This window comes from Bombina bombina, chromosome 8 (assembly GCF_027579735.1).
Source record: "Bombina bombina isolate aBomBom1 chromosome 8, aBomBom1.pri, whole genome shotgun sequence".
In the NCBI taxonomy this organism is placed as follows: Eukaryota; Metazoa; Chordata; class Amphibia; order Anura; family Bombinatoridae; genus Bombina; species Bombina bombina.
This window is the reverse complement of record NC_069506.1, coordinates 137,097,045-137,119,304: the sequence shown is the minus strand read 5'-3', so window position 1 is coordinate 137,119,304 and position 22,260 is coordinate 137,097,045. Positions and strand designations below refer to the sequence as shown.

Genomic DNA, 22,260 nt, shown 5'->3' with positions numbered 1-22,260 from the left:
TTCTGATTTATTAGTATTTATCAAAAAATTTGACACTGCACCATAGGCCTGTACTGTAGTTCATGTTGAACGTGTGGCAAGGAGCGTGTTGGATCCGACAAGGTCATGAGTATGTCATCGGCGAACATTGCCAGTTTATATTTTTCCCCTTGGATGTTAATACCTTTTATGTTGGGTTGTTCACGTAATTTTACAGCTAGTGGCTCTAGGGACAAAATGAAGAGGATGGGCGAGAGCGGGCAGCCTTGTCTCGTGCCATTCCTAATTTCAAACTGGTCAGAGAGCGCCCCATTAACCCTAACCTGGGCAGAGGGGTTGGAGTATAATGCAAGTATTTTTTGAATAAAAGTCTTGGGAAAGCCAAATTTCTGGAGTGTAGTTTGTAAAAAAAGTCCAATCTAGTCTATCAAACGCCTTTTCGGCATCAGTTGATAGATAAACTGAGGGCACGTTTGATTTTTTAAGGTATTCTAATAAGTTTAATACTTTACCTATATTATCCTTGGCTTCTCTCTGTGGGACGAACCCAACCTGATCATAGTGAACCAAAGTTGGTAATATTTTATTAATCCTATTTGCTAATATTTTTGCGTATAACTTGAGATCTACGTTTAATAAAGAAATGGGCCTAAAATTTGCTGGGGTCTCTGTGTTTTTACCAGGCTTGGGGAGTACTGATATATGATCAGAGGTGCAAAAAATGGGTATATATGTGTGCGCCAATATTGTGTGAAACACAAATGGCAATAGATCTTTTTAATAATGGCTTTTTATTTATCTATTTAGGTTCATAAATTTTCTTATTTTTAAATATTTAAAACAAACAGTCCATAAAGTACCGATAATATGAAATTCACAATCAATACCAAAAAGATTTTTTACAATCAATAAATTTATTTGTAATAATAACTGTCAATTTATACGAAAAAAATGTAGGCAAATTACACATAAACAATGTTAAAATCTAACTTCTCCCTATATTGGTACCAATCTGAGTGCTAAATAAATAACGATATTTCTGGTTAAAATATATATAGTTAGACAATCTAATACTAAGATAAAATTAAAATCTAATACACAATCTAAAAATGTATCTGAAAAGTGTCTAAAAGAAGCCTAAAATGCCTTAAAGTGACCTTATGCAAGGTAATTTTAAAAAACTTCTCATTAGAAACAGTTCAACAAATTATATGCTTATAATTGGACTTAAGCATATGTGTATATTTTTAGTGTGATCCTCTCTTGTCCCGGAATCTGAGTTAGCAGTGTTAACAATAAGTCGGCATATGATAGGAAAAAAGAGAGAGAAAAGTTTTTACTCCAAACTCCAATTTCCAATATCCGTCTGTGATACTTCTCAGAAACAAATAGCCTTTTTGGGTTATTCCTTTATGACTCGTACTTGTGCTTTAGAAACAATGTCAGAGCAGAAGAAAGTACCTTATTTGAAACTGCTGAAAACCGCTGCAAATGCTCGTCAGTTTAGGGGTAGCGCCAAACACAAAGACTCGTGTCAATCCTAAGACACGCCCACAAGTGCGGGAAGTGACGTTGGCGAGTTGTATCCCGGATTGAAACCTGACTTTCCTTAGCAGCGTCCTAGCAGCGTCCTCAGCAACGTCCTCAATGTATCATCCGTGTATTGGTAACGCGTTTCAGCTCCTTAGGGCCTTTGTCAAACCAATGATCTTAGTATTAGATTGTCTAACTATATATATTTTAACCAGAAATATCGTTATTTATTTAGCACTCAGATTGGTACCAATAGGGAGAAGTTAGATTTTAACATTGTTTATGTGTAATTTGCCTACATTTTTTTCGTATAAATTGACAGTTATTATTACAAATAAATTTATTGATTGTAAAAAATCTTTTTGGTATTGATTGTGAATTTCATATTATCGGTACTTTATGGACTGTTTGTTTTAAATATTTAAAAATAAGAAAATTTATGAACCTAAATAGATAAATAAAAAGCCATTATTAAAAAGATCTATTGCCATTTGTGTTTCACACAATATTGGCGCACACATATATACCCTTTTTGTGCACCTCTGATCATTATCAGGCTTAGGGATTGCCTGTTTTTTATGTGTAGCCCAGATCTTGTCTAGCGCATTTTTTTCATAATTTCCTTTAAAGTACTGATATATGAGCCTGCAACATGGTATCAGGGAATGTTGCGGATTCTGAAATCTGTTTAAATAAAGTGTGCAGGTGGGGTACAAGTTGGGGACTAAAAACCTTATAGTACCTATTACTAAAGCCATCTGGGCCTGGGGCTTTCTCTGGTTTTAACTCTTTTATAGCTTCTAATATTTCCCTTTTGGAGATTGGGGCATCTAGCAGAGCTACCTCATCATCTGTAACCTTGGAAGGGTCACAGTGTCTAAGTATGCCTCGCATTTAACCTGGTGGGATGTCATCTGTCTATTAGGGAACAAGTTGTAGAGACTGTGATAAAAATCTTTCAATGATTTACCTATGGATCCCGTGTCCTCGATTGAAGTGTTGTGTGCAGTTTTGAGGGAATGTACGTATGAGCTGGTCTGCTGTTTTTTTAAGGCCCTTGCCAAAAGTTTCCCCGATTTATTTCCTTCCCCATAATACTTTTGTTTTATGTATAATTGATACCTCTGCGATTCAATTTGTAAGTGTTTGTTTAGGGCTTCTCTCTTTTCCCGCAAATTGTCAGCAAGGGCTTGATCTTCAGGGTGAAGCTTCAGAGCCAAGTCGGCCTCCGAAACCTCCTGAGCTAATGTAAGATAATTTTTAAGGGACTGTTTACGTTTATAGGCTTTGAGCTTGATAAACTCCCCCCTAATGTAGGCCTTATGAGCTTCCCACACCGTCGCAGGACCAACCTCTGTGGAATTATTGAGGGTAAAATAAATATCTAAATATTCTGCAAATGACTCCCCCACCTTTGGATCTGAGAGAAGAACATTGTCCAGTCGCCACGTAAATGGCTTGATAGGGGCCGAAGGCCAAGCTATCTTACATTCCACCATGGAATGATCGGACCATACCATGTGTCTAATGTTAGCATTTTTTATTAAAGATAAAGCCATATGTTCCACCAAAATGTAATCTAGCCTTGAATGACTTTTCTGCGGGTTAGAGAAAAAAGTAAAGTCTGTAGTTTGTGGGTGTGTGTATCTCCAAGTATCATGGAGTGTCATCTTCTTAATATCCCTCCACATAGAGCTAAGCAGTTTCTGGTTGTGGTGTGTGGCTGGATTAGAGCTATCTAGATCTGGCACTAGAGGAGTATTTAAATCACCTGCAACAATCAAGGGGCCTTTAACTAAGTCTAATATTTTGTTAGTAAAGCTAGAGAAAAAGCGGTCTTGTCCAGTATTGGGGCAATATAAATTGATAATGGTTACTGGCTTACCATACAACAAACCCATTATACCCAAATATCTACCCTCCTTATCCCTATCTAAAGATTGAAGTTTAAAAGGGATTGATCGATGAATTAATATACTAACACCATTAATTTTCTTATGTGTGTTTGTACTGTGAAAGTGTTGCGAGAATTGAGAGGACAAGAAGTTGGGTACTTTCCCGGTTTTAAAATGGCTTTCTTGCAGTAGGAGTATTTTCCCCCCTCTCCTGCAAAGGTCCCGGAGAGCCAGGTTCCTTTTGTTAGGGCTATTAAAGCCTCTCACATTTTGAGTGAGAATTTGTATGTGTTGAGTATCAGGACCTGGTGACATTATTGCTAATTTCTGATTTTGGATTCTCACGTGTAAGTGGCAGCGGCCTGCTAGTCAGAGGAAAATTACTATCATGTGTAATCATTTTTGTAATGCGAAATACCCAATGGCGGTGTTGTTGTAGGCAGACAAAACATAATAAAAACCAAAAACAATTTGCACAACTGGTGCATACATAAAAGACAAAAAACAGTATTCTTTTAAAAGGGAGAACACAAACCCCTGGCGGGCAACAAAATGTTAACTTAAACTTTATATATGTGGTATAACTAGCAGTATGGAACATATGGTATCGAAGGCTTTACTGCATAGACTAGATTTCAGACCCTGTTAAAGAACACAATATAAACGTAAGAGGTAAAGGAACATATAATACCATACATCAGTTTGGGCATATGTATACATCAATCGACAATGTGAGAAAGAGAGCAATGTTCAAACAGTTTATCTCATACCTTTCTTCTCACGATTTTGTCAAGACCTCTAGTCAAGGGATTCAACCGTCTCTGGAGCTATCAGTCGGGCCCCATCCGCCGAAGCCCCCCCCTTCTTAAAATTCCGGGTAGGGCTAGGGCAGACGAGGCCTATGCAACAAGGACGGGTCCCTGTCAGGTACCCCTCACCAAAAACTAAGTGATTATTAATAACTGACTCAAAAGGCTGGGGGTTCATTTTCTGGAGACACGGACTTTGTCGGAATCTTTTTCCACTCAGATCTCTGGGGTAGTGGCGGTGCAGGGTTACTTTTCCTCGCAATCTCTCTGTTTCCTTCATCTTGTGGAGATAGTGGTGAGATATCCAGGTCTTTACAGACTCGCAGAATGTCTGCTGTGGAATCGCAGATTAATCTTTTGCCTTTCCATGGTATTTGTAGGTTAAATGGGTGACCCCATCTGTAGGTAATGTTGTGTTGTCTCAGCTTGGCAGTGAAATATTTAAACTCCCTTCTTTTCTGCAAGGTTCTAGGCGTCAAATCCTCATATAGTTGGGACAGATTCAGCTCTGAATCTAAGTGGGTACTTCTGGCGTGCCTTTTTCATAATCTCCTCTTTGATCTGATAGCTTGTTACTTTAACAATAACATCCCTTGGAGGTTGGTCTCCCAGTGGCTTTGCTCGTAAGGCTCTGTGGAATCTGTCTAAGGCTATCGTGGCTTCGGGTTCAACTCCTATGATATGTGTGAGGAGTTCTTGCAGATAATTCTCCAGTTCTGTCGGTGGAATGGACTCTGGTATTCCCCTAATCCTAATATTGCTGCGGCGACTGCGGTTTTCCAAGTCATCTAGCTTGTTCTCCATTTGTAATATGGATTCATCTTGCGCCGCAACCTTGGATCTGAGGAAAGTGATATTTGAGTTGGTGAGGTCTGTGCTATCTTCCAGCTTCTCCACTCTAAGGCCCATATCTGAAAGATCTTTTTTAATCTCAGAGATTTCCTCCCTTATGCATTGTTTGACCTGACAGATCAAGTTGGAAAAATCTTTTTTAGAAGGTAGGGAGTCCAGAAGGGCCCTAGGGACAGAGATGGCAGAGTCTGGGCCTTTTCCCTCCGACTCAGACGAGGCATCAGTTCTAATGTCCCGCTGAGCAGCGATCTTTTTAGCAGATGTGTCTAGATGCTTGAAAAAATAGTTGACAGATGGGGTTGCTGCAGCTTGTTTTTTAGACGGTTTTTCTGGTCTATTACCTTTTTAGGAGACATATTTGGCAGGATATAACAGTAGATTAGGGCACTCTAAATTATATATATTAGGCCTCGCAGCCTGTTAGTGCAGAAAATTGGGTGCAGCTGACGACCAGGGTTCACATATGGTCCATTTTAGTGTGGTAAATTTCTTTGAGGAGCAAGACTTTCTCAACCTCTGTATTGAGCAGCAGGTGCATTAAAATATATGTTCCTTGTGACTATGTCTTTACAGACAGCATTTGCATAAGTTTCTATTTTACCCTGGCCCTAGGCGCCAAACATCGCTTCTCACTGAACCAAGATGGTAGTCCGGTCTGATGCCTATGCAGGCCCAGAGTCCTGCATACAGTTGCTAGCTTCTTATTGTATCCCACATGTGCTAGAGCAGAGTAGGATAAAAATGTATTTGACAACCAAAGCTTTCTATATGTTTAGACTGAAGCGTAATGTCTCTTTAAAAGGCTGCTGGGTCAGTAAAGGATATATGTCTCTTGAGGCCGTAGCATTGCATTCAGCGTCTGCACTCACAGTTACCCTGCGTCCTCCCGGCCCCATATGCTGTGTGCTGTGACTCTAGGATCCAAGATGGTGAACGGGAGTAATCACCCAGCAGGCCCCATGGTCAGCATGAGATCTTTAGCTCCCAGTGTTATCTCAAATATGTGAAGGTTCAGGATCTCACCTTAATGTGTCTCACATATGTCCTCAGCATTGCCAGAGTCAATCCCCACACATCTGACATGCGGCTGTGGATCCTGGGCGCTTCCTGCCCGTGTGCCACCAGGCCAGCGGAATGAGGCCAGTCCGTTGTTACGGAACTCCCATCCGATATGTCCGCAGTTTGGTGCCCTGGACTCTGGTGTGATCGGGGATATTTTTAAGTATTTAGAAGCCGGTTAAACACACATTTAGCGCTACTTTGCCCTGTATGGAGAACGGAGCTCACAGAAGTGCAGCCGTCTCCATTGAGCGCTGGCTCCGCCCCCCTTCATCAGCTTTAATTTCTTAAAACCCCATTGTGTCCAGTTTTGAACAACACATTTAACTATTGTCACAGACTTTTCTTTGTTAATGTTAACGCTATAAAGCTGTCATGATCACTAGCTTAAGGCAAGATTACAAATCGCGCGGCAAATCATTTGCGAAAACCCCTCGTGCATTATGGCTTTTTTGCATTTAAGATTGTGTAGCTATTACAAGTTTCAAAATAACTAACTTTGCGCACGCGACAGTGCGGATCAGGCCCGCAAGACCTCGCTGAAGACTCGCCAGAAACACGGGCCCACAAGCTCCGTTCAGAGCTTGATAAATGGGCCCCCTAGAGTTTAACCATAGAGTGGCAAAACTAACTGCACTCTAAAGCTCCCTCTGCAGTTTTCTTGTATGACATTGCTACACACACTGTGCTACTACATCTTAGCGCTCAAGGCACATACATGCTCTTGAGACTACTTTAGTACATTCTCATTAGGGGCCAAGTTACAATCAGGGAGGTCAAGAAAAGGGGGAAACATTGATAAAAGAAATACAAAGTAAAGTTTCGTAAAAACTAATTATGAAGGATTAATGTTGACCCCCAGGCCCGGACTGAGCATCGGGCATGTCGGGCAAATGCCAGGTGGGCCGGGGCCATTAGCCCCACCCTGCAGTGCACAGGCACCTCTGCACAACAAGTGGTCCTTCTTTAGTAGGGCTGCTCCTTAACTTAACAATTCAAATCCTGAGTCTATGCCTGGTCACCTGCCTCTGCTCATGATAGGAATCAGTGTGATGTCACAGACATGAGACTAGCCCGGCTAGCTGCGGTGCAGAGAGTCCAGGTGCTAGTAATATAATTTATTCAGCTCCTGCCCTTTCACACAATATATATATACAGGTAGCCCTCAGTTTACGTCAGAGTTAGGTTCCAGAAGGAATGGTTGTAAATCGAAACCGTTGTAAATTGAAACCCAGTTTATAATGTAAGTCAACGGGAAGTGAGGGAGTTAGGTTCCAGGCCCCTCTCAAAATTGTCATAAGTAACACGTAATACATTATTTTTAAAGCTTTGAAATGAAGACTTTAAATGCTAAACAGCATTATAAACCTAATTAAATAATCACACAACACAGAATATATAATTAAACTAAGTTAAACGAGCAAAAACATTTGCTAAAACAGCATTAGAAACCTAATTAAATAATTACACAACACAGAATATATAATTAAACTAAGTTAAATGAACAAAAACATTTGCTAAAACAACATTATAAACCTAATAAAAAATCACACAACACAGACTTTACTTGCATTTTTTTGCAAACAGTTCTTTCTCAGCATTCCAATCTGAACAGATTTATAGACAGGAAGATCTTGTTCCTTTGAAAGCTGCCCGATAGCTGAGGTCTAGCTAGCTACACTGATTCATTTCAGCCTGTTTGTGTGCCTGGCTGGCATATCTTTGCTGCAACACAAGCGGACAGCTCCACCTACTGGCTATTTTAATAAATGCACTGCTTCTCAATGCTTTTCAATAGCAGTCACATGACTGGAAAAAAAGGTTGTTATTCTGAAATGGCGCAAATTGAACCGTTGTAAACCGAGGGCCACCTATATATATATATATATATATATATATATATATATATATATATATATGAGATAAACTGGAAAAGGTGTTGTGTTCAAGTCCTGGCAACTGACTGTGCATGCTGTGGGGAGGGGCATGATATCCTGCAGCGGAACAGCCTCAGAGTGCTGAGAGGCAAGCAGGGAAAGTTTTTTACAGCATGGTAGCTCTTTTACACTTCCAGATCAGATAAGTTCTCCTGGAATGGCCATCACTTGATTGTTTGCTCTAGATTCTACAGGATTCAGTAAGTCACTTAAACAATTGGAGTAGTAATCCTGTAACTGTCAGAGGTTTTTTGTGTGTAATTATTTAGCAGCCATGAAGCCCTTTCTATCAGTGAGTCTATAGATTTGTATTATTAATTTTGTCTACAGTCTATTGTTTGAATATGAAGATCAAGTCTGTTGAACCTAAATAAAATATTGTTTTCTTTCTTTTTGTGTGTGTACAACCAAATGGTGTTAAAATATTTTTGTCATATAGTTTTCAGAATTAAGCAGAAATCTTTTAACATGACTGTGTCTTTTATATGCAAAATTATTTTATACTTTCCCTAATGTCCCTTTAAAGTCCCAAAAAAACTTTCATGACTCAAATAGGGCATGTCATTTTAAACAACTTTCCAGTTTACTTTTACCAGCAATTTTGCTGTGTTCTCTTGGTATTCTTAGTTGAAAGCTAAACCTAGGAGGTTCATATGCTAATTTCTTAGGCCTAGATTTGGAGTTTGGCGGTAGATGGGCTGTTAACGCTCTGCTGGCTTTTTTCTGGCCGCACCATAAAATTAACTCTGGTATCGAGAGTTCAAAAAAATGCTGCGTTAGGCTCCAAAAAAGGAGCGTAGAGCATTTTTACCGCAAATGCAACTCTCGATACCAGAGTTGCTTACGGACGCGGCCAGCCTCAAAAACGTGCTTGTGCACGATTCTCCCATAGGAAACAATGGGGCTGTTTGAGCTGAAAAAAAACCTAACACCTGCAAAAAAGCAGCGTTCAGCTCCTAACGCAGCCCCATTGTTTCCTACGGGGAAACACTTCCTACGTCTGCACCTAACACTCTAACATGTACCCCGAGTCTAAACACCCCTAACCTTACACTTATTAACCCCTAATCTGCCGCCCCCGCTATCGCTGACCCCTGCATTATATTATTAACCCCTAATCTTCCGCTCCGTAAACCGCCGCTACCTACGTTATCCCTATGTACCCCTAATCTGCTGCCCTAACATCGCCGACCCCTATATTATATTTATTAACCCCTAACCTGCCCCCCACAACGTCGCCGCCAGCTACCTACAATAATTAACCCCTAATCTTCCGACCGCAAAGCGCCGCCACCTACGTTATCCTTATGTACCCCTAATCTGCTGCCCCTAACACCGCCGACCCCTATATTATATTTATTAACCCCTAACCTGCCCCCCACAACGTCGCCGACACCTGCCTACACTTATTAACCCCTAATCTGCCGAGCGGACCTGAGCGCTACTATAATAAAGTTATTAACCCCTAATCCGCCTCACTAACCCTATCATAAATAGTATTAACCCCTAATCTGCCCTCCCTAACATCGCCGACACCTAACTTCAATTATTAACCCCTAATCTGACGACCGGAGCTCATCGCTATTCTAATAAATGTATTAACCCCTAAAGCTAAGTCTAACCCTAACACTAACACCCCCCTAAGTTAAATATAATTTACATCTAACGAAATTAATTAACTCTTATTAAATAAATTATTCCTATTTAAAGCTAAATACTTACCTGTAAAATAAATCCTAATATAGCTACAATATAAATTATAATTATATTATAGCTATTTTAGGATTAATATTTATTTTACAGGCAACTTTGTAATTATTTTAACCAGGTACAATAGCTATTAAATAGTTAAGAACTATTTAATAGTTACCTAGTTAAAATAATAACAAATTTACCTGTAAAATAAATCCTAACCTAAGTTATAATTAAACCTAACACTACCCTATCAATAAATTAATTAAATAAACTACCTACAATTACCTACAATTAACCTAACACTACACTATCAATAAATAAATTAAATACAAATGCTACAAATAACTACAATTACATAAACTAACTAAAGTACAAAAAATAAAAAAGAACTAAGTTACAAAAAATAAAAAAATATTTACAAACATAAGAAAAATATTACAACAATTTTAAACTAATTACACCTACTCTAAGCCCCCTAATAACATAACAAAGACCCCCAAAATAAAAAATGCCCTACCCTATTCTAAATTAATACATTTAAAAGCTCTTTTACCTTACCAGCCCTGAACAGGGCCCTTTGCGGGGCATGCCCCAAGAAAATCAGCTCTTTTGCCTGTAAAAAAAAACATACAATACCCCCCCCCAACATTACAACCCACCACCCACATACCCCTAATCTAACCCAAACCCCCCTTAAATAAACCTAACACTAAGCCCCTGAAGATCTTCCTACCTTGTCTTCACCATCTAGGTATCACCGATCCGTCCTGGCATCTGGTGCTGAAGAGGTCCAGAAGAGGGTCCAAAGTCTTCCTCCTATCCGGCAAGAAGAGGACATCCGGACCGGCAAACATCTTCTCCAAGCGGAACAGCCAATAGAATGCGAGCTCAATCTGATTGGCTGATTGGATCAGCCAATAGGATTGAACTTGATTCTGATTGGCTGATTCCATCAGCCAATCAGAATATTCCTACCTTAATTCCGATTGGCTGATAGAATCCTTTCAGCCAATCGGAATTCGAGGGACGCCATCTTGGATGACGTCCCTTAAAGGAACCGTCATTCGTCGGGAGACAACGGAAGAAGAGGATGGATCCGCGTCGGCTGCTTCAAGATGGACCCGCTCCGCACCGGATGGAAGAAGATCGAAGATGCCGCTTGGAGAAGATGTTTGCCGGTCCGGATGTCCTCTTCTTGCCGGATAGGAGGAAGACTTTGGACCCTCTTCTGGACCTCTTCAGCACCGGATGCCAGGACGGATCGGTGATACCTGGATGGTGAAGACAAGGTAGGAAGATCTTCAGGGGCTTAGTGTTAGGTTTATTTAAAGGGGGTTTGGGTTAGATTAGGGGTATGTGGGTGGTGGGTTGTAATGTTGGGGGGGGGTATTGTATGTTTTTTTTTACAGGCAAAAGAGCTGATTTTCTTGGGGCATGCCCCGCAAAGGGCCCTGTTCAGGGCTGGTAAGGTAAAAGAGCTTTTAAATGTATTAATTTAGAATAGGGTAGGGCATTTTTTATTTTGGGGGTCTTTGTTATGTTATTAGGGGGCTTAGAGTAGGTGTAATTAGTTTAAAATTGTTGTAATATTTTTCTTATGTTTGTAAATATTTTTTTATTTTTTGTAACTTAGTTCTTTTTTATTTTTTGTACTTTAGTTAGTTTATGTAATTGTAGTTATTTGTAGCATTTGTATTTAATTTATTTATTGATAGTGTAGTGTTAGGTTAATTGTAGGTAATTGTAGGTAGTTTATTTAATTAATTTATTGATAGGGTAGTGTTAGGTTTAATTATAACTTAGGTTAGGATTTATTTTACAGGTAAATTTGTTATTATTTTAACTAGGTAACTATTAAATAGTTCTTAACTATTTAATAGCTATTGTACCTGGTTAAAATAATTACAAAGTTGCCTGTAAAATAAATATTAATCCTAAAATAGCTATAATATAATTATAATTTATATTGTAGCTATATTAGGATTTATTTTACAGGTAAGTATTTAGCTTTAAATAGGAATAATTTATTTAATAAGAGTTAATTTATTTCGTTAGATTTAAATTATATTTAATTTAGGGGGGTGTTAGTGTTAGGGTTAGACTTAGCTTTTGGGGTTAATACATTTATTAGAATAGCGGTGAGCTCCGGTCGTCAGATTAGGGGTTAATAATTGAAGTTAGGTGTCGGCGATGTTAGGGAGGGCAGATTAGGGGTTAATACTATTTATGATAGGGTTAGTGAGGCGGATTAGGGGTTAATTACTTTATTATAGTAGCGCTCAGGTCCGCTCGGCAGATTAGGGGTTAATAAGTGTAGGCAGGTGTCGGCGACGTTGAGGGGGGCAGATTAGGGGTTAATAAATATAATATAGGGGTCGGCGGTGTTAGGGGCAGCAGATTAGGGTACATAAGGATAACGTAGGTGGCGGCGCTTTGCGGTCGGCAGATTAGGGGTTAATTATTGTAAGTAGCTGGCGGTGACGTTGTGGGGGGCAGGTTAGGGGTTAATAAATGTAATACAGGGGTCGGCGGTGTTAGGGGCAGGAGATTAGGGGTACATAAGTATAACGTAGGTGGCGGTCGGCAGATTAGGGGTTAAAAAATTTTAATCGAGTGGCGGCGATGTGGGGGGACCTCGGTTTAGGGGTACATAGGTAGTTTATGGGTGTTAGTGTACTTTAGGGTACAGTAGTTAAGAGCTTTATGAACCGGCGTTAGCCCAGAAAGCTCTTAACTCCTGCTATTTTCCGGCGGCTGGAGTTTTGTCGTTAGAGCTCTAACGCTCACTTCAGAAACGACTCTAAATACCAGCGTTAGAAAGATCCCATTGAAAAGATAGGATACGCAATTGACGTAAGGGGATCTGCGGTATGGAAAAGTCGCGGCTGAAAAGTGAGCGTTAGACCCTTTAATCACTGACTCCAAATACCGGCGGTAGCCTAAAACCAGCGTTAGGAGCCTCTAACGCTGGTTTTCACGGCTACCGCCGAACTCTAAATCTAGCCGTTAGACATTGAAAGCCACCTATAATTCTGAATGCATTTTGACCACTAGAGGGCATTAGTTCATGTGTTTCATATAGATAATATTGAGCTTATGCACGTGAATTTACTGAGGAGTGAGCACTGATTGGCTAAAATTCAAGTCTGTCAAAAGAACTGAAATAAGGGGGCAGTCTGCAGAGAATTAGATACAAGGTAATTACAGAAATAAAATGTGTATTATTATAACTGTCTTGATTATGCAATACTGGGGAATGTGTAATTAAGGGATTATCTATATTTTAAAACAACAACAATTCTGGTGTTGACTGTCCCTTTAAGAACTTATTTTAAAGTGTAAGACCATTTTATTATTGCACGATTGATTGTATATAACTATGTAATAACACCCCTAAAGCTTTCCTATAGCTGAGTAATATTAGCTTTTAAAAAACAAAATACCCACCAATGGTATTTTTTTAACTTTAAAGTTTTGACATTTAATAGTGGAAAACATAACTTAGCATTTACTCCTCTGATATTGTTTTTTTTTTAGTTGAAGTTAATCAACTAGAACATAGAAGCTAGAGTATGTTTTTCCTAGAATTAAAATTGACTGCTCATTGCTGTACTTGTTTTTAATCATACAAATGGGTACACATAGGCACATCTCAAGATATTAGATCCCTAACAGAAAGGGTTGCAGGGCCAGGGAAATAATCTGAAGGGTGATGAGGGTATGGGTGTTATAAGCACAGGGGGCAGATCTGAAGTCTAATTGAGTATGGGGCTGACAAAGGGGTTGTTGGGCTGGTGTTTTACCTGATGTCTGATTTGGGTATGTGCTGAAAGATGGCTTAGAGGCAAGTGTCTGATGTAGTCTAATTTGGTCATGATCTGATCGAGGAAATGCGGGACTGGGTGTGTGACCTCATTGTAACAACCACTGGAACTGCAGCCTCCCATCCACTTCTTCCCCACGCTTGTATCCTTGGGAAGAGGAAGGGTTAGTTAAATAGACATAAAACAAAAACAAAAATATTTCATGATTCAGATAAAAACATAATTTATGCTTACCTGATAAATTTATTTCTCTTGTAGTGTATCCAGTCCACGGATCATCCATTACTTATGGGATATTAACTCCTCCCCAACAGGAAGTGCAAGAGGATTCACCCAGCAGAGCTGCTATATAGCTCCTCCCCTAACTGCCATTACCAGTCATTCGACCGAAAACATGCAGAGAAAGGAAAACCATAGGGTGCAGTGGTGACTGTAGTTTAATGGAAAAATTACCTGCCTTAAAGTGACAGGGCGGGCCGTGGACTGGATACACTACAAGAGAAATAAATTTATCAGGTAAGCATAAATTATGTTTTCTCTTGTTAAGTGTATCCAGTCCACGGATCATCCATTACTTATGGGATACCAATACCAAAGCTAAAGTACACGGATGACGGGAGGGACAGGCAGGCTCTTTATACGGAAGGAACCACTGCCTGAAGAACCTTTCTCCCAAAAACAGCCTCCGAAGAAGCAAAAGTGTCAAATTTGTAAAATTTGGAAAAAGTATGAAGAGAAGACCAAGTTGCAGCCTTGCAAGTCTGTTCAACAGAAGCCTCATTCTTAAAGGCCCAAGTGGAAGCCACAGCTCTAGTAGAATGTGCTGTAATTCTTTCAGGAGGCTGCTGTCCAGCAGTCTCATAGGCTAACCGTATTATGCTACGAAGCCAAAAGGAGAGAGAGGTAGCCGAAGCTTTTTGACCTCTCCTCTGACCAGAATAAACGACAAACAGGGAAGACGTTTGTCGAAAATCCTTAGTTGCCTGTAGATAAAATTTCAGGGCACGGACTACATCTAGATTGTGTAGCAGACGTTCCTTTTTCGAAGAAGGATTAGGACACAAAGATGGAACCACAATCTCTTGATTGATATTCCTGTTAGTGACCACCTTAGGTAGGAACCCAGGTTTAGTACGCAGAACTACCTTGTCTGAATGAAAAATAAGATAAGGAGAATCACAATGTAAGGCAGATAACTCAGAGACTCTTCGAGCCGAGGAAATCGCCATTAAAAACAGAACTTTCCAAGATAACAACTTGATATCAATGGAATGAAGGGGTTCAAACGGAACCCCCTGTAAAACATTAAGAACTAAGTTCAAACTCCATGGTGGAGCAACAGTTTTAAACACAGGCTTGATCCTAGCTAAAGCCTGACAAAAAGCTTGAACGTCCGGAACTTCTGACAGACGTTTGTGTAAAAGAATGGACAGAGCTGAAATCTGTCCCTTTAAGGAACTAGCGGATAAACCCTTTTCTAAACCTTCTTGTAGAAAAGACAATATCCTCGGAATCCTAACCTTACTCCATGAGTAACTCTTGGATTCGCACCAATATAAGTATTTGCGCCATATCTTATGGTAAATCTTTCTGGTAACAGGCTTCCTAGCCTGTATTAAGGTATCAATAACTGACTCAGAAAAACCACGTTTTGATAAAATCAAGCGTTCAATTTCCAAGCAGTCAGCTTCAGAGAAATTAGATTTTGATGTTTGAAGGGACCCTGGATCAGAAGGTCCTGTTTCAGAGGTAGCGACCAAGGTGGACAGGATGACATGTCCACTAGATCTGCATACCAAGTCCTGCGTGGCCATGCAGGCGCTATTAGAATCACTGATGCTCTCTCCTGTTTGATTCTGGCAATCAATCGAGGAAGCATTGGGAAGGGTGGAAACACATAAGCCATCCCGAAGGTCCAAGGTGCTGTCAAAGCATCTATCAGAACCGCTCCCGGATCCCTGGATCTGGACCCGTAACGAGGAAGCTTGGCGTTCTGTCGAGACGCCATGAGATCTATCTCTGGTTTGCCCCAACGTCGAAGTATTTGGGCAAAGACCTCCGGATGAAGTTCCCACTCCCCCGGATGAAAAGTCTGACGACTTAAGAAATCCGCCTCCCAGTTCTCCACTCCCGGGATGTGGATTGCTGACAGGTGGCAAGAGTGAGACTCTGCCCAGCGAATTATCTTTGATACTTCCATCATTGCTAGGGAGCTTCTTGTCCCTCCCTGATGGTTGATGTAAGCTACAGTCGTGATGTTGTCCGACTGAAACCTGATGAACCCCCGAGTTGTTAACTGGGGCCAAGCCAGAAGGGCATTGAGAACTGCTCTCAATTCCAGAATGTTTATTGGTAGGAGACTCTCCTCCTGATTCCATTGTCCCTGAGCCTTCAGAGAATTCCAGACAGCGCCCCAACCTAGTAGGCTGGCGTCTGTTGTTACAATTGTCCAGTCCGGCCTGCTGAATGGCATCCCCCTGGACAGATGTGGCCGAGAAAGCCACCATAGAAGAGAATTTCTGGTCTCTTGATCCAGATTCAGAGTAGGGGACAAGTCTGAGTAATCCCCATTCCACTGACTTAGCATGCACAATTGCAGCGGTCTGAGATGTAGGCGTGCAAAGGGTACTATGTCCATTGCTGCTACCATTAAGCCGATCACCTCCATGCATTGAGCTACTGACGGGTGTTGAATGGAATGAAGGACACGGCATGCATTTTGAAGCTTTGTTAACCTGTCTTCTGTCAGGTAAATCTTCATTTCTACAGAATCTATAAGAGTCCCCAAGAAGGGAACTCTTGTGAGTGGAAAGAGAGAACTCTTCTTTTCGTTCACCTTCCATCCATGCGACCTTAGAAATGCCAGTACTAACTCTGTATGAGACTTGGCAGTTTGAAAGCTTGAAGCTTGTATCAGAATGTCGTCTAGGTACGGAGCTACCGCAATTCCTCGCGGTCTTAGTACCGCCAGAAGAGCACCCAGAACCTTTGTGAAGATTCTCGGAGCCGTAGCCAATCCGAATGGAAGAGCTACAAACTGGTAATGCCTGTCTAGAAAGGCAAACCTTAGATACCAGTAAAGATCTTTGTGAATCGGTATGTGAAGGTAAGCATCCTTTAAATCCACTGTGGTCATGTTCTGACCCTTTTGGATCATGGGTAAAATTGTCCGAATAGTTTCCATTTTGAACGATGGAACTCTTAGGAATTTGTTTAGGATCTTTAAATCCAAGATTGGCCTGAAAGTTCCCTCTTTTTTGGGAACCACAAACAGATTTGAGTAAAACCCTTGTCCTTGTTCCGACCGCGGAACCGGATGGATCACTCCCATTAATAAAAGATCTTGTACGCAGCGTAGAAACGCCTCTTTCTTTATTTGGTTTGTTGACAACCTTGACAGATGAAATCTCCCTCTTGGGGGAGAGAATTTGAAGTCTAGAAGGTATCCCTGAGATATGATCTCTAACGCCCAGGGATCCTGGACATCTCTTGCCCAAGCCTGGGCGAAGAGAGAAAGTCTGCCCCCACTAGATCCGTTCCCGGATCGGGGGCCCTCGATTCATGCTGTCTTAGGGGCAGCAGCAGGTTTCCTGGCCTGCTTGCCCTTGTTCCAGGACTGGTTAGGTCTCCAGCCTTGTCTGTAGCGAGCAACAGCTCCTTCCTGTTTTGGTGCAGAGGAAGTTGATGCTGCTCCTGCTTTGAAATTACGAAAGGAACGAAAATTAGACTGTCTAGCCTTAGGTTTGGCTCTGTCTTGAGGCAGGGCATGGCCTTTACCTCCTGTAATGTCAGCGATAATTTCTTTCAACCCGGGCCCGAATAAGGTCTGCCCTTTGAAAGGTATATTAAGCAATTTAGATTTAGAAGTAACGTCAGCTGACCAGGATTTTAGCCACAGTGCTCTGCGTGCCTGAATGGCGAATCCGGAATTCTTAGCCGTAAGTTTAGTTAAATGTACTACGGCATCTGAAATAAATGAGTTAGCTAACTTAAGGGCTTTAAGCTTGTGTGTAATCTCATCTAATGGAGCTGATTCAAGTGTCTCTTCCAGAGACTCAAACCAAAATGCTGCTGCAGCCGTGACAGGCGCAATGCATGCAAGAGGTTGCAATATAAAACCTTGTTGAACAAACATTTTCTTAAGGTAACCCTCTAACTTTTTATCCATTGGATCTGAAAAGGCACAGCTATCCTCCACCGGGATAGTGGTACGCTTAGCTAAAGTAGAAACTGCTCCCTCCACCTTAGGGACCGTTTGCCATAAGTCCCGTGTGGTGGCGTCTATTGGAAACATCTTTCTAAATATCAGAGGGGGTGAGAACGGCACACCGGGTCTATCCCACTCCTTAGTAACAATTTCAGTAAGTCTCTTAGGTATAGGAAAAACGTCAGTACTCGCCGGTACCGCAAAATATTTATCCAACCTACACATTTTCTCTGGTATTGCAACTGTGTTACAATCATTCAGAGCCGATAACACCTCCCCTAGTAATACACGGAGGTTTTCCAGCTTAAATTTAAAATGTGAAATATCTGAATCCAGTTTGTTTGGATCAGAACCGTCACCCGCAGAATGAAGCTCTCCGTCCTCATGTTCTGCAAATTGTGACGCAGTGTCTGACATGGCCCTAATATTATCAGCGCACTCTGTTCTCACCCCAGAGTGATCACGCTTACCTCTTAGTTCTGGTAATTTAGCCAAAACTTCAGTCATAACAGTAGCCATATCCTGTAATGTGATTTGTAATGGCCGCCCAGATGTACTCGGCGCTACAATATCACGCACCTCCCGAGCGGGAGATGCAGGTACTGACACGTGAGGCGAGTTAGTCTGCATAACTCTCCCCTTGTTGTTTGGTGAAATATGTTCAATTTGTACAGATTGACTTTTATTTAAAGTAGCATCAATACAGTTAGTACATAAATTTCTATTGGGCTCCACTTTGGCTTTAGCACATATAGCACAGATATCTTCCTCTGAATCAGACATGTTTAACACACTAGCAAATAAACTAGCAACTTGGAAATACTTTTCAAGTAATTTACTATAATATGAAAACGTACTGTGCCTATAAGAAGCACAGAAAAAAGTTATGACAGTTGAAAATTAATAAACTGAAAAGTTATAGCATCAAATCTTTGTAAAAAACACAATTTTAGCAAAGGATTGCTCCCATTAGCAAAGGATAACTAACCCTGATAGCTAACAGTGAGAGAGATCAGTAAACTGTCATAAATTAAATAAAACGACTGCCAAGTGGAAAAAAATAGTGCCCAAAACATTTTTTCACCCAGTACCTCAGAAAATTAAACGATTTTACATGCCAGCAAAAAACGTTTAACATTAATAAATTGAGTGTTATTAAAAAGCCTGTTGCTAGTCCCTGCAAATTAGGCTAAAGTTTTATGCATACAGTATAATTCCAGTGAAGTGCCATTCCCCAGAATACTGAAGTGTAAAATATACATACATGACAGCCTGATACCAGTTGCTGCTACTGCATTTAAGGCTGAGTTTACATTATATCGGTATGGCAGAATTTTCTCATCAATTCCATTGTCAGAAAATAATAAGCTGCTACATACCTCTTTGCAGATTAATCTGCCCGCTGTCCCCTGATCTGAAGTTTACCTCTCCTCAGATGGCTGAGAAACAGCATTATGATCTTAACTACTCCGGCTAAAATCATAGAAAAACTCAGGTAGATTCTTCTTCAAATTCTACCAGAGAAGGAATAACACACTCCGGTGCTATTATAAAATAACAAACTTTTGATTGAAGGTATGAAACTAAGTATAATCACCACAGTCCTCTCACACATCCTATCTATTCGTTGGGTGCAAGAGAATGACTGGTAATGGCAGTTAGGGGAGGAGCTATATAGCAGCTCTGCTGGGTGAATCCTCTTGCACTTCCTGTTGGGGAGGAGTTAATATCCCATAAGTAATGGATGATCCGTGGACTGGATACACTTAACAAGAGAAACATACAATTTTAAATAACTTTCCAATTTAGTTTTAATATCAAATTTTCTTAATTTTCTTTGTATCCTTTGTTGAAGGTACAGCAATGCATTACTGGTAGCTAGCTGGTGACACATCAGGTGAGCCATTAAAAAGGCATATAAGTGCAACCACCAATCAGCAGCTAGCTCCCAGTAGTGCATTACTGCTCCTGAGCCTACTGAGGTATTTTTTTTTCAGTAAGGAAATTGGAAAGTTTTATAAAACTGTATGCTCTATCTGAATAAAAAAAATGTTGGGTTTCATGTTTCTATAAGCTAATAGTGGCAGCCAGCAGGTGTCTGTGTGAGTAAGACACTGGACAGTGAGGACTGGCTGCGGGCAGGTATGTGGACCTGCTATTTACTTCTTTTTTTTCAATACCTGTGCGTGTACTACAGTGCTTGTTTGTTATGTGGTCAAACAACAAATTTGTGTGTGTGGGGGGGGGGGGGCTGCTTTGTCTTAAAATGCCCAGGTCTATTTTTGGTCCCAGTCCGGTCCTGTTGACCCCCATGTCTTTTTACTGATAAAACTATCCCAAATTGTGTGACTTTGGGAATTTCAGTCATGCAATGAATTAATATTGATTGTTAAATGAATAACACCTACATAAAAACACATTAGGCTGTCTATTAGTAACAAGTAGCTGACATCTTTTATTTTGGCTGGTTATCTGTTGCCTAAGTGAAGGTCTGTAAATCCCTACACAAACCACTTTAAAAACCCTACAATACATCTAGTTCTTAAATTTTTCAGAGAGTTAAATTAAATTATCCTGATGTACTATTACTGATTTGTACAGTTTTACTATAATAAAAAAACATTATTTTAGAGTGTATACAATGTTTTCACACGGAATATTAATAGACTGGAGTGTGGCCTCTTATTTGTCATTGCCATTATGGTATGAATGTAAATATAAAAAAAAACTACAAGAAAATTAAATTGTGAAATGGATATTTTTACCACCAATAAAGATATGTATTTCTTTTTAGATATGGAAAACTGTGTGAAGTGTGCTGATGACCAGTGGTCCAATAAAGAGAGGACAATGTGCATCTCCAGAACCATAGAGTTTCTTTCTTATGATGATATTTTAGGCATATCATTATCTACAATATCCATTATTTTTGCTATTATGACCCTAGGAGTACTGATCATCTTTATCTACCACAGAGACACAGCAATAGTTAAAGCTAATAACAGGAATCTAAGTTACACTCTTCTTATATCACTTACAATGTGTTTTTTATGCTCATTGCTATTCATTGGATGCCCTGTGGCACTTACCTGCTTTTTCCGACAAGCTGCCTTTGGAATTATTTTTGCAATTGCTGTTTCTTCAGTATTGGCTAAAACTATAACTGTTGTTATTGCCTTTAATGCCACAAAGCCTGGAAGCAGAGCAAGAAAATGGGTGGGATCCCGAGTATCCAGCTATCTTGTGTTTCTGTCTTCACTGGGAGAAGCGCTCATTTGTCTCTTATGGTTTCTTTGCTCCCCACCCTTTCCAGACTTTGACACCCGGGAGAAATCTGATAAAATGATATTACAATGTAATGAAGGTTCAGTCACCGCATTCTACTTTGTTGTAGGTTATATTGGACTTTTAGCTGCTTTAAGCTTTATAGTTGCTTTTCTAGCAAGAAAATTACCAGATAGTTTTAATGAAGCAACACATATAACTTTCAGTATGTTGGTATTTTGCAGTGTATGGCTGTCTTTTATCCCAGCCTATCTGAGCACTAAAGGCAAATACATGGTGGCTGCTGAAATATTTGCCATCTTGGCTTCCAGTGCAGGCTTGATGGGTTGTATATTTATTCCCAAATGCTACATTATTGTGATACGGCCAGATTTAAACACCAGGGAATATCTGATAGGGAAAAAAGGAAATCGATCTATTGTAGACAGTACCCGAAATGATCACACACTAAATTGTACTTATTCTTAAATCTTCATTGCAAAATTAAATTATATTCATGAACCTAAATGTAAACTTCAATTAATAAATTTCAGGTGTGTTTGTGTATTTTTTTCTAATTTCTACATACTGTCAGAGGCAATGAATGAATCTTTTTGCACAGGTTTTTTTTTATCTAAAAAACAAAACAACTAAACAAATTATTTATTCACCTTAAAAATTAGTACCATAATGAACATTTTTAGCATATTCCCAAATTCATTAAATTGTTTGAGAAATGTTCCCCTTTGCAATAGTTTAGCCATTCCTCTAAAAAAAAAGATGACATGGGAACATAAATTTTAATATGAAAATATGAAATATCAATATTCAAATATTGAATGTATGAATAAAATATTTAAATAATAAGGCAAATAAAAGATAAATACAATTATAAATAATGTTAAACTAATATTGAAAATAACTGTATTGGCAGACAGGGAAATACTACAAGCACAAAGCCTTAAACTGGTTTTATTCTGGACAAAAATAATTTCACAAGGACACTTTACTATATTTTCAAATGCTCTATACTAATTCCTATATTAAGATGATTATTTGGCATTATAAAAATATATGTGAGTATTACGTTTCTGTTTCCATGTAACTGTGTCTAGTCTAGTTACCTGTCCCCTAAACTAAGTGAATCTACAATACAATTGCAGCAGCAACTGCTTGTGTAATGCTGCCCCTTGTTAGCGTATGGCC

General features: G+C 39.9%; 1 protein-coding gene across 1 annotated transcript in view; it reads left to right on the top strand.

The window, feature by feature from the left end:
* Positions 1-21,543, top strand: part of LOC128638884 (vomeronasal type-2 receptor 26-like) — a 196,207-nt gene extending 174,664 nt beyond the window's left edge. Inside the window, exon 7 of the mRNA XM_053691012.1 lies at positions 20,585-21,543. Coding sequence (XP_053546987.1) covers positions 20,585-21,543 — 959 coding nt within the window. The remainder of the gene's footprint in view (positions 1-20,584) is intronic.
* The last annotated feature ends 717 nt before the right edge of the window (positions 21,544-22,260 follow it).